General features: G+C 39.4%; 1 protein-coding gene across 2 annotated transcripts; it reads right to left on the bottom strand.

The window, feature by feature from the left end:
- Positions 1-2,274: 2,274 nt before the first annotated feature.
- On the bottom strand, positions 2,275-7,231 carry NDUFS5 (NADH:ubiquinone oxidoreductase subunit S5). Of its 2 annotated transcripts, none has more exons than XM_016157397.2 (4): positions 7,085-7,231; positions 6,099-6,166; positions 5,389-5,606; positions 2,275-2,498 (listed from the first exon to the last, which is right to left on the bottom strand). In XM_016157397.2, exons 3-4 carry the CDS (start codon positions 5,602-5,604, stop codon positions 2,394-2,396), a joined length of 321 nt encoding a protein of 106 aa, XP_016012883.2. In that variant the 5' UTR covers positions 5,605-5,606; positions 6,099-6,166; positions 7,085-7,231; the 3' UTR covers positions 2,275-2,393. The 2 variants fall into 2 exon arrangements, with proteins under 2 accessions (XP_016012883.2, XP_016012884.2); XM_016157398.2 differs by having other exon boundaries at positions 7,061-7,193.
- Positions 7,232-13,206: the final 5,975 nt, after the last annotated feature.

Raw genomic sequence — 13,206 nt, 5'->3', positions numbered from 1 at the left:
CAGTATCAGTAGAGTAAAAAGTCAACTTACAGAAGGGAAGAAAATACTTGCAAATCATATACATCATGCACCACTTAACAACGATATGTTCTGAGAAATGTGATTTTTTCATTGTGCGAACATTATGGAGTGCGCTTACACAAACCTAGATGGTACAGCCTACTACACACCTAGGCTACGTGGTATAGCCTATGGCTCCTATGCTATAAATCTATACAGCATTTGTACAGATCTATACTGTACTGAATGCTTTAGGCAATAGTAACACCATGATAAGTATTTGTGCATCTAAACATATCTAAACAGAAAAGGTACAGGAAAAATATCATAAACTAAAAAATGATACATCTTTAGAGAGCACTTACCACAAGTGAAGCTTACAGGACTGGAAGTTGCTCTGGTGAGTCAGTGAGTGGTGAGTGAATGTGAAAGTTGAGGACATTACTGTGCACTACTATCGACTTTATAAACAGTGTACACTTAGGTTGTTACACTAAATATATAAACCAACACAAGATTAAATCAAACATAAGAGAAAATGATGTACTCAAGAGGTGCAGTGAACATGATATATGAGGTTGCTGCCAGCGTAACATGGCACACTGCTAAACAGCAAACATTTTTTTAGGAGTATACTCTAAATAATAAAATACGTAAATAACATAGTAATTTATTGTCAACTATTAGATATTGTACGTAATTATATGTACTATATTTTTATGATTGTCAGCACAGGTTTATACCAGGTTTGTTGTTATGTTACAATGGCTACAATGTCACTAGGTGACAGGAATTTTTCAGCTACATTATAATCTTATGAAACCATCCTTGTATATGTGGTCTGTTATTGACTGAGACGTTATATAGCACTTGACTCTATCTGATAAGGAATCTATACCCCAAATGTGTAGAGAACTCCTAAAACTCAACAACTAAACTAGATTCAAAAATAGGCAAAGGACTTGAAGATATTTATCCAAACAAATTAAGCAAATAGGCAACAGCACATGAAAAGATGTAACACTAATCATTAGGGAAATCAAAACTACAATGAAATATCATGTCACTTCCATTAGAGAGTTATTATTAAAACAATAACAACAACAAAAGAAAATAACAAGTGTTGGCGGGGATGCAGAGAAATTGGAACACTTGTGGACTTTTGTTGGGGATGTAAAATGGTAATAGCTACTGTGGAAAACAGTACAGCAGTTTCTCAAAAAACTAAAAATAGAATTACCTTATTATCGGGCAATTCCACTTCTGGGTATATATTTAAAAGAATAAAAAGCGGGGTCTCAAGGAGATATCTGTACACCAATATTCAAAGCAGCATCATTCACAATGGCTAAAACATGGAAGCAACCAAAGCATCCGTCAAGAGAATAGATAAGCAAAATGTGGTATATACATACAAAGAGATATTATTCAGCCTTGAAAGGAAATTCTGACACATTATGACATGGATGAACCTTGAAGATATTATGCTAAGTGAGAGAAGCCAGTCACAAAAAGAGAAATATGGTATGATTCCACTCATATGAAGTACTTAAGAGTAGTCAAAATCACAAGGATAGAAGGCGGAAAAGTGGCTGCCAGGAACTGCAGGGGAGAATGGGGAGTTATTGTTTAATGGGCAGTTTCGGTTTTCCAGTACGAAGAGTTCTGGAAATGCATGACAGTGATGGTTGCACAACGTGAATGTACTTAATGCCACTGAACCACTTAAATATGGTTAATAAATTTTGTTATATTTTGCCATAACAACAAAAGTTGGAAAAAAAATGCTGCAGGATATGAGGTTTCAATTATATTTTCAACACATTAATTTTCTAAGGTTCATCTCTTTCCGTCTATATCTGAACTTTTAAAAACATTTTTCTAAATTTGTCCGTTAGAAGTACTAATAAATATACCACTGAGGTCAGATAGCAAATTGAAACAATGGCAGTGCTTCTTCAAAATTAAATTATCTGAACTGGGCATTTTCTTAACCTTACAGTTAGACTTCACAGACTTTATAGTAAACACACAACCACCCTCTCGGCTCGTCTGTACTTCATGGAAAATAAACCAGAATCAAAGCGTTAAAGAACACTGTAACTTCTTGAGTTACCATTTTTAAAGTACCTCATACATATTAGGCATTCATTAAATTCTACTTATTATTCCCTAGATTCTAATTTTTAAGGCACAGGTAGAGGCATTTTTCCAAACGAAAAATTGGTTGCAGTCTCATTATAGAAAAGTATGATCCAGAGAAAATAGAACAAATAGAATGAAACAATCCTTTATTTTTAGACACTTTCACAAAGAGGTTGTCAGTACGTTAACTTTCCAGTGGAGAAGAATAAACACGAAAATCAGCCCCCAGCCATCAGCAGCTGCTCTGCTCAGGGCTTAGAATCTTCCTTCCCCAAGTGGTGGGGTGGAGGCGTGTACTTCCCCTCCTTTATTAGCTTATCCCGTTGCTTTATGATGGCTCTCAGACGTTTCATCTGCCAAAGGAAAAAAGTATTTAAACTAGGGGAAGATATGGACCAGAGAGTGAGGGCTGGAGAAACTGAATGAAAATTGGTTTCATTTTTAAACTATAGAAGCTTTTCATCCTAGAGGGCCTCTCAGATGAAACTCAGAGTCTTTAAAGAAATAACTTTAAATCATGTCTCAAGCTTTTAACAAATAAATTTCTAATATATATACTATATCTCTAAACTAATAACGAAGATGCTCCTGTTATATATGGGAATACAGTATTTACAAAAACAGTAACAAATAGATACAGGTCAAAAACCTTCAAGAGGCAAATTTGTGCACAGTAAAATTTTTTAAATATTAAAAGCTGAGATCATCTCGCGGCATATGTATTCCTGACTTCTCCATGTGAAGGTGGCACTGCTGCTGGTGACTGTTCGGTGGGTATGAATGATGCAGAAATAGACAATATAAAGTCTCTTTTTATCATATTGAAATGAAAGATCTGATAAGTGCTCAGCTACTAGTCATTACTAGTTGAGGCCTGAGTTCTGCTTCTTCTCAGATAGGACATTCTCAGCAAATGAAAGCCATGATATAATAAGACTGTGAGAGCAATAATTCAATGGATCCTGTGACACAGAAAATATACTCACTAATCCTGACTGCATTATTCATCTGCTCCAAACTCAATGGCTTCCCATCTTACTGAGAGGCGTACCTCTCTGACTTTATGTCTTAACACTCTCCGTCTCGCTCTCTCTTCTCCAGCTCAGGGACCTTTGCACTTGCCGTTTCCTCTGCCCAGAACATTTCCCCCTTGTAGCCACATGGCTCACTTTCTTCAAGTCTCAGCCAAATGTCTTCTGTCACTAAACTCTGTGTGACTGCCCTATTTAAAAGAACATCCACTCAGCTCTCATGCCCAGAGCTTTTTATCTTCTTCCTGTTAATTTTCCTCACTGCATTTATCAACACCTGACACACTATTTTTTAACATGTTTGTTAATTCTCCCCCTGCCCATATAAGCTCCATTAGGGCAGGGTCTTTTTGCTGTTTTCTTACTGCTATGTTCCTGGTGCCTAGAATAGTTCCTGATATAATAGGTGATCCAAAAAATATTTTTTAAGTAAATTACCAAGTTTTCACAAAACCATAAAGTGTTAGTATATTCAGTTAAACGTCCCATTAACCTTAAAGAGACAGTCAGGATATAACTTTGGTAGAATAACTTTAGGTATAATAAATACTAACATAAACATTAACCATTTTTAAAAGACTGCATTCTTAACATTTCTTTATTAAAGAGTTTCCCAAAAGAGGACTAGTCACGGTTGAGCTATAAAAATAACATGTACCCAATTTCTCCCTGAACTAGAACCAATCACCACTTAGGTGTTGATATATAAGAACAGGCTTCGGAGCCATCATTGCCAGGTTCAAATCCCAGTTCCACAACTTACTAACTAGATGACCTTAGGCAATGGCTCAAATTTTTCCTCGCCTCAAGTTTTTAATTGTGTAGTGGGGAACATAATAGTAAAGCATCTCAGGATTGCTGTGAGAAATAAATGCATTATTACATGCTAGGCACTTAGAACAGTGCTTGATTCTAATTCCCTGATTCACTAACTTCTTTACCTAAAGGGAAGTGTTTAGTCATTTGGGGTGACCTCTAAAACAGTAACATACCTATTCATAAATTCATAGGATTAGGAAGTGACCTTGGAGCAACTCTTTGATATTTCCAGATAAAGAAACCAAGACCAAGAAGTGACTTGCCCGAGGTCACAAAACTAGCACTGGCAGAATCGGCATCAAAACCCAGCTTTCCTAACTCCCAATTCAATGTTCTTTCCACATCACCACACTGCCTCCTCCCGGTGTAAATTTTCCATGATGAGTAGTAGTCTTAATCTGAGCAAGAAATAACAGGTTCGCAAGAGAAGTTAAGACATGTCGTGAACTAAATTGCTGGTAGGTGGCCAACCATGACCCACTCACTGTCCTATAATATATACTACACTATAATATTACTCACTTAGTAATCAATATTCCTGCAAAGATCAATACAAAATTATTACCTGGCCCTCTCTCATTCCTTCCAAGTTTGGCTTCACTTTATCCAAATGCCAATAGTAGATGTTAAAAGATAAGAAATTTTAAATTTTGATACAGATAATTTTGTTATCAATTTAACTGAAAATCTAAATTGTTTTCCTAAACTCTAAGGAATTAGGAGTAATAGAAACATTTCTATTTGTTATATCTGGAGCACAGAAATAGGTAAAATGACAGTCCACACTCAAAACTTTTTCTAAGGGAAAATTGGGCTCTAGATATTAGGCAACTCATTCAACCCTTGAGGAGGGAGACACCATGCTGTTAGCATCCTCCCTTCCCCTGCATTTTTGGTTAGGCTCACTGAAAGCAATCACATTAACATTTCCATCTTCCCCAGAGTAGAAACGAATCCAGAGATTGTTATATCAGGTTCAGTCCAATAGACCTGCCAGGTTTTAACCTCTTACCCAATGAGGGTTCAATGAATTTGAAAAATTGTTACCCAAAGATTTTCAAAGACAAAAATATCCAAGACTGGTTGATATTCTTTGCTTTATGGCCTACTGCAAAAGTAGAAAGAGACACACGTAATTTCTAATCCAATGGCTACAGCAAGGTACAATGCTAAGGATAATATGTGCAATGAAGAAGGACACTGAGAACAGGTCCTCCTCAGATCTGAAGGCATTTGACTTCCTTGACATGGTATCTAAGTAGAGGCATTTCACCACAAAAGTCTTGCCAATTCACACTGGGCAAGTCACTACCCAATGACCAATTAAAAACACTGAAAATAGCCCCAAAGAAATAAGGAAGTAATTCAGCTCTCATCACCATCACTCCCTCACCGTTTTCTGCCGAAGCAGACATTCTACAAAATCATCATATTCTATCTTGCACTCTTTCTCCGCACGGATACTACCAATTCCATGTGCACATTCTATCCATTCTTTTTCAAAAGCATGGCACCGAGATGAAAGCTTGTGAGGCTGCTCAGCACTTTGGATTGACATCCAGCGGTCTAAGTCAACACCCAGCCTTTTCTGTATATCAAAGAAAGGCATGGCTGAAATGGAAGATAAGAAAGATATAATGTCAAAAAAGTGCAATTGAATGAGAAATTTCTAAGTAAAATGAGATAATTATGATAAATAGCCCTCTAGAAAGATATTTTACAATATTCTCCCAATTTCTTTTCACCATTTTTTCATTAGATTCTTCAGTTTATAGTAGATAATTTCTGTGCTTTCACAAAACCCAAGGAAAAGAAAACTAGAACTAAAAAATAATGTATAAAAATCCTCTCTATATTGATAGTCATTTTTATCAAAGTCAAAAAGTTTGATTTAATTAATCCCAATTCTTTCACACAGATCTGAAGAAATATCTGATAAGAACATAAAAGCATACACATAGAAACATTTTATATTATTCATTATCACTTAAATGACTCCTCTCCAGAAAAGCCATCCTGACATTGGTGTCCCTTCTCTTGGTTGTACATCATTCTCGACTTCCCAGAGGAGTGCTTTGTATGTCACTGTAATGGACTATTTACCTGAATGTCTCTCGTATGGAACAATAAATGCTTTAAGAGCAGGGACCAGGTAGGGATTCAGTTATTGCCTGTTGAAAAAAATTAATTTCAAATAACTTGAGTGTGCAACAATATACAGATAATTAAACCCAGTATTTACTAAGTAGAATATGATAGATATTGGGGAAAAAAAGATAATATACATGGGACATACATTTTAATATCAAATGAAGAAGGACTATAAAAATGCCAAAGAAAAACTGTCTGAAAAAGAAGACTAGAAGGAAGCACACACAAAAATGCCAATACAGCTATGTATGACTGGTAGATTTACAGGTGAATTTAATTTTAAAAAATTTGTACCCATTCCTTCAGTGATTTACTGAGTAATAACGCTTCAGGCACTGGGATGGAATAAGCAGCTGCAATGTAAGTGCTAGGATAAGATACACAGCGAATTGGGAACCCCAAGGAAGGAACACAGCAGGGTTCAAGAGCTCGAAGGAGGAAGCACCAACTCTGCCCAGGAAACTTGAAAATGCCTTTTAAGATGGGTTGAATCTGCCAAGTGAAGGTCAGTGGGCAGATTATTCCACAGCATGAGTTACACCCAGAGGTGCTGGGTATGTCTAAGGACCCAAACGTAGCTGGAGCGCAGAGTGCAGGTCGGGGAGAACGAAGCTAGCTGAAGCGGTAGGCAGGGCAGAAATCACGCAGGGCCTTGAAAGCCGGGACAAGGAGTGTGGGCTTCAGGTCAAGGAACAGAATGCCAACGCATTAGTTCCGCAGAAATCTAAGTTACCCTGGAAAGAGACCGAGAGAGGTGCGGTCTACAGGCTTTGGTGACATTGGCTGTGTGGACAAAGGAACCTGGGAAAGCGGAAAATAAGCCCCCGGCTGGAGCTAGGGAAAACGGACACCCAGCAAGCCAAGAGGAAATTAGTTAAAGATATCTCGGAAGAAAGCTCCGCAAACGAAATTACCCCGCAAACATATGCAGGCCCTACCGTCCACCTCTGGTGCCCTTGTCTCCTCGCTGGCCGCCGATAGGGGATGATAGGCTTGGGACACCGAGAGCTGCCGCAAAGAAGGTCCGCCGCGCGACGCTTGCAGCGCGACTCCGGGAGTAGACCTTCCTTCCGCCGTCTCGCCCCGGAAACCATAGGAACCAAGTCCACCGATCTGCGCCTGCGCGGTTGCGTGCGTTGACCTCTGGCGATATCGACTGTGTGAATAAGCTGATCTTCCCTAAAGAGCTGGGTTAGAGGCAGCTGAGTGGTTATTCAGTTCCTGTTGCCTCCTCGCACTGGGCCTAGCGCTCTCGCGACAGCTTTGACTCGTGAGAGACTTGACGAAAGCCACACGAGATAAAAAAGTGTCCCCTCCACCTCTCCAAGCGAGGTTAAGCTCGTGTACTGTGGGCCCACCACCCGGGTGGGTTCAAATTCTGGCTTCGCCGCTTGTGTCTGACCCTGGGAACGTTTCTTAACTTCACTATGCCTGTTTCCTTAAGATAAAAATATTTTCTTAATGGTATTAATAATACCTACAGCATAAGGTTGCTTTGGGGATTGAATAAATTCTCTGTAAAACAGAGACGGTTCTTGGAACGTGGAAGCATTCTAAGGCAAGCTTACTTAGTTCCCTGATGTCTCAGCTTCTCAAGTTCGCGGATTCATCTAAGTCGACAAACACCATGACCCTCCTGTTTCAAAACCTCCAGTGGCTCCCTTTTACAGCTCCCCCGCCCTTCCCGCCCAATGGAGTGTATGTATTATTAGTACCATAGGATGTGTGCGATGATACATTGGGGTGTGGGAAGAAGATACCAGAATCTCTTTAACCTTTTTTTTTTTTTTGCCATTTTTGTTTATAAAGTGGATTTCATCACTGCAGTTGTATATATAACTTGTAAATAATTATCTATTTGGAGATTGAGCAAGAAATTTTTCAGGTGATGTGCTCCTAAAAAACGTTTAGAGAAGTCCAGCCTTCCAACCCTTTCCAACCTCATGGTCCCAAATCCCTTGCCTAATGCCCCAAACAGGAGCTCGGTTTTTCCAATGTATGACGGTAAAAGTCCTGCCATCCTAGTATCTTTGATTCCTCCCCTCAACCTCACCGCCCCTTTAAAATGACACCATTTCCACACCATCTCCATTTTTGTATGCCAAATTCCTGCGTCAGTTTGGGTGTGAGGGATGTTGGTATAAAGTCTTCCTCTACCACAAATTTTGGGAAACTACAATCTCCAGAAACCTCATCCCTGACTGAGCCTGCACTGTTGCTCCAGTGACCACGCCAGCCCTTTTGGATTGCGTTTACTGTAATGTAACTCAACCTTAGAGGAGGGTTGTTGCCCTCTTCTCTACTTCCTTCTTCCCCTTTACCTTTCCACTGTTTTGCAGATTCTTTGCTTTGCTTTGTGGAAGTGTAATTTTACAACAAAATTAAAGGATTTTATGCACAGGGAGGCAAGCCTGAGTGGTTGCTTCTTCCATTTTCTATTTGGGGAAACTGAGGCTCAGAGACCTGATGGAACACTACGCATTCACTGCTGCGATCTGTCCTTCCCAAACATAGCCTTGTTTCCATCTTTAAAACATAAAAATGTGGGAATTGAAGGCACCCATTCCCATCCTTCTGAAAACTAGCCTCAGATGCTGTGTGAGCGTGGGCTGTGGACAGTCATAGGCTGTCTGAAGGCCCCAAGGTCTCCCATTCATGGGACTTTTGGCTTTAACCGGTAGGATCTCCTCTTGTTTACATACCTGAGTCATAATCTGAGAAAAGCATTAACACTACCCTTCCATAGATAGGCCATCTATCATTTAGCACACTGGGAACTTTAGGCCTGTATCTGATACCACTGCCACACACATTTAAATAAATTGGGTAGCTCATGGATCCTAGCACATTTAGGGAAGTTAGTGAGTTTGTAAATGTCCCTCTTGACCCTCACCTGCAAGCTCAGAACTGTAAGGTAGAGGCAACAAAACCAATAAGCAAAGTAACCTGAAGGACAAAGTAACAGGTTTAGAATATAATGGAAACCAGAGTGATTGTTTAAACTAAAAAAAGAAATGCCATTTGGGGATGGAGAAAATATCTAGTTAGAGATGAACAGAATCGGGAACCACTGAAGCAAAATGAAGTGGGGAGGCAGTCTGTGTCAGGCTCACAGTGGCAGAGGTAACTCGATGTTGGTAAACACTCCATGCCTAGAATTAACTCCCCCCATTCTGATATGTGGAGCTGCCTCTTGGCTTTGATTCGGCTTCCCAAGGGGTTGATTACATGAAGGAAACACACTATTAAGGCAGTCTGTTACAGCTGAACGTATTTCTCATCATAATTTAGCACACTGGAGTCTGACTTTGTAGACCAATATGGTTTTCAGATCAGGGTTACTAAACTACCTGGAGGAAACCTGCCAGGGCAGCTGAGAATCCTTCCCCATGAAATACCCTGCTCACTCGCTCTCCAGATGCACAGAACACTTATTGAAGCAACTCTGATCACATTTCTACTTAGAATGTGAGCTTCTCTAGAGTAAGGATTGCATCTCTTGCCCTGGCTCTAAAAAGACAACCTGCAGAAGGCTTAAAATTACTTGACCTGAGAGTTAAGGGAGAGTTTCCGGCAGTGCACTGGCTGGAAAAGTAGAGTAGCCGCCCCCTAATTCATTTAGTCATTCATCATTTAGGAACCAAAAGGGATTAGAGGGATTAGATAATAGCTCAAGGTGCTACTAAGAGCCACTATGAGTGGAAGAGTCATGTAGATACATAAAGCATTATACAACTTTAGAAAGACATAAAATAAAGTGCTAAAATGAAGTGCTATATAAGTAGTACATCTCCTCAGAAAGATCCTCACAATCCAATTTAGGCATCCAGTTACTCCTATTGCCATTTTCTTCCAACACTTTTAAATATTAAATGAACCTGTTGACTAGTTTGCCTATTTTGCCTCACAAGAATGTAAATACCACAAGAGCATGGACCTTGTATGTTGAGCTCAGTGGTATAGCCCTAGGGCCCAGAACAGTACTTGGCAAATAGTATGCACTCAGTAAACATTTATCAAGAACTTAGAAGATATCAGTAATGCTTGAATGACTAAAAAACCTCAAAGCCAATATTAACATGTCTTTTCCAACTTAACTCCCATTAACACAAAGGAATATTGAATATCAAACCAAGTTAACAGCCGTCACAGACAAAACCTCCGATGAGCAAAACGTACCTCGAAATTTGTACTTCTTGAAACTGAACATCAAGAAACGTGGAACGACCTACTGCTAAGGCCAACTAAAAAGCAGCAGAAATATAAAAATCATTTTCTTAAAAGCATATAAAGTCTAACTAGGTAATGAGGAATTACTGAACCAAAATCTGTATCAGTGAACCGAAAGAGCATAGAACTCAAAGCTGTTCTTTCCCATAAGGCATTTACCAATCTGGAAGAAGCCTGAGATGCATTTTTAGAAGGCTCATAGACTGAAGAGGACAAAAATCAAAACTAAGGCCAATGAAAGGTGGGAACTCCCACCACCTTAAAGCTAGGATTTAAGTATTACACTTTTGAGATATGGATAAAACAAAAACCAGTCCTCACATAGACTTGATACCTGGTTGTGTGCCATCTGGATGATCTAGGGAGCCTCTAGCCTTCGATCTGAATTAAGGTTGTTTGGTAATATTCTCAAGCACAGGCAACCAGAAATCCTTCCTAGAGGTAGATACTTCATCCTTGTCCTATTTCTACAAATAACTTTCCAAATATACTCACAGATAACCTGGCATAAAAAGAGACAAGACACTGTAAAAACAAGTAAAAACAAGAGACCCATGAAGTCTTCAGGTCTTGAAATTTTAGAAAAATTATCACACCTTCCCTCCAATGAAGTGCTAATTATGTGAAAGTATGATAAACTTGCTCCTTTCTTCCTGAAGGTGTCAACCTTACCCAAGGTCCAGTTTCACTGTAGCTACAGAAGACTGTAGGACTCTCTGAAGCTATTTTAAAGGACTCGCCAGGGCAGCAGAGAAGTCATCATTCCTTATGAACAACAGTTAACTATCTTTAAACTCATGTTATCTTCTGAAAAAACAAAATCCTCACAAACCACTTTTGTATCTAGAATTTCAAAATTAAATATGCCAAAGATGAAATAACTAGTCATTGTAAACCTCCCCCACCTCCAATAGTATGCCGTCCCTATCCCTGAATTACTGCTCTATAAAGTTATTCACTAGCTTTTTTTGTAACTCACTTTGGCAGTTTTCACTTGTAAGCGGTGGATTTATCACACCTCAACCTGAAGTTTAACTCCCCTAGGAATGATAAATTAGGGCATGCACCAAGCTGACCTTGTTTGTAGGCTTTTTCAAATGCCTATGAATGCTACAGTGCAGGGGCCTACATACTTTTCGGTAAAGGGCCAAAGAGTATTTTCAACTCTGTGGCCCATACCGTCTCTGTCTCTGGAGTTGCAGTGTGAAGGCAGCCACATGCAAACTCACAGGTGTGGCAATGTTCAAATAAAACTTTATCTACAAAAACAGGCCACGGTTTGCTGATCCCTGATATAGTGAATAACAAAATGCAGATTCACTGAAAGGCATCACTGAATTCATTTGTCATTCATCTTTTATTGTTTTCTTAGTAGAACACTTAAAAGTACAAATTCTAATAAGAGAATGTGAAACTTCGATGTTAACAAGGGGCTCTTCATACTGGAAAGCTGAGAATTACTGCTGTTGAAAAGAAGATTTAGGTCTTCTGAGCTGATGAAGACCACTGAAAGAAACCTACTGTAACATTTTCAAGTGCATATTCTATATCCCAAGCTGTGCTAAATACTTTCTTTACATGGACTATTTAATATAATCTTGCATTTGAAAACAAAACCCAGTGATGTACATACAATTACCCTTGATTTACACATAAGGAAACTATGGCTCATAAAGTCCAGTAACTTGGCAAGGCTCACATAGCAAGTTAATGGCAGAGCAGACTAAACCCTAGGGCTACAAACATCCAAAGGCCATTTCTTTAACTATGATATTAACCAACCAATCCTTCCTGGTGGGCAGAGAAGACTCACCACGTGTGGAAGTTGGCCCAAATTCTTACATCTTCTAACGTTCTTCTCCTTGGGGAGCTCCTAACAATTGTCACTGCCTCAGAACTTTGGAACTCTGATGTACCCTCTGACCTAGGCAGGGACACTTACTCCTTTCATTCCCCTTAAGCTTAAGACTTCGCTAAAGATTACGAATAAAATTAAAATGACAAAAAAAAAAAAAATTAACTAGCTCACTAGATATGGCTCTTCTGCAACCACAGGTTTTGGTCCATCCTTATAGGTCTCTGTAGGTTTACTTCTTCCCTGGGCATTGACCTATCTCCATGGGACAAAGACACTTCTCTACCTGGAAGCATCCCTCAATTCAAGTCCTAGAAATCAAGATCTAGGGGGAAATCCCTTTGCTAGTCTTTTAAAACCTACCTTTCAGGTCCCCGTAAGACAGGTCCTAGGAAATGTCTTAAAACAGTAAACATGTCTAGTCCCTTTGGAAGAGATCCTAAAACCCAGCCATGGTGGTGTGGTTTTATCCTGTGGTCCAAAAGGGCAATCATATTATAATACAACAGCCTGTCATTTTCCTTATAGAAACTCACTCTACTTGCCAGCCAGAAGCCACTCAGGAGGAATGGGGCTGACACTTGCAATAGTGAGTGGGCATATCACACTGATTTTGTAACAAGACTTTAGTCTGGTGGCATTCCCTATACCTGGTCCCTCCTTCAGGACTTTTGATGTCCCCTACAGCCGCCCTTCCTTTGTTCTGGTGCAACTATCCCACTGTAAGGCCACTCCCATTACTGCCACTGCTACGCTCCTCTCAGGAACAAGTGACTACCCTGGAAAGGGAAGAGATGAAACGAACTGCCTTTCAAATATGAAGTATAATAATTCTTTAATTATCAAAAGATCACTGCTGGGCTTTAAAAAAAAAGGTCTATAACTCTTAAATGTAGTGTTGAACAGGGGAAATGGTTATAGCAGCCTCACATAAATTATTTTAATAAACATTATCACAGTATTAAGAAGGCAAGG

This window comes from Rousettus aegyptiacus, unplaced genomic scaffold, assembly GCF_014176215.1.
Source record: "Rousettus aegyptiacus isolate mRouAeg1 unplaced genomic scaffold, mRouAeg1.p scaffold_m13_p_1, whole genome shotgun sequence".
In the NCBI taxonomy this organism is placed as follows: domain Eukaryota; kingdom Metazoa; phylum Chordata; class Mammalia; order Chiroptera; family Pteropodidae; genus Rousettus; species Rousettus aegyptiacus.
This window is presented reverse-complemented; position numbering and strand designations above follow the sequence as displayed.

Coding starts and splice junctions, on each gene's coding strand:
- NDUFS5 (XM_016157397.2), bottom strand. CDS start 5,604: ATGCCTTTCTTTGATATACAGAAAAGGCTGGGTGTTGACTTAGACCGC. Junction 2,499..5,388: donor GTCTGCTTCGGCAGAAAACG/GTGAGGGAGTGA, acceptor TTCCTTTGGCAG/ATGAAACGTCTGAGAGCCAT.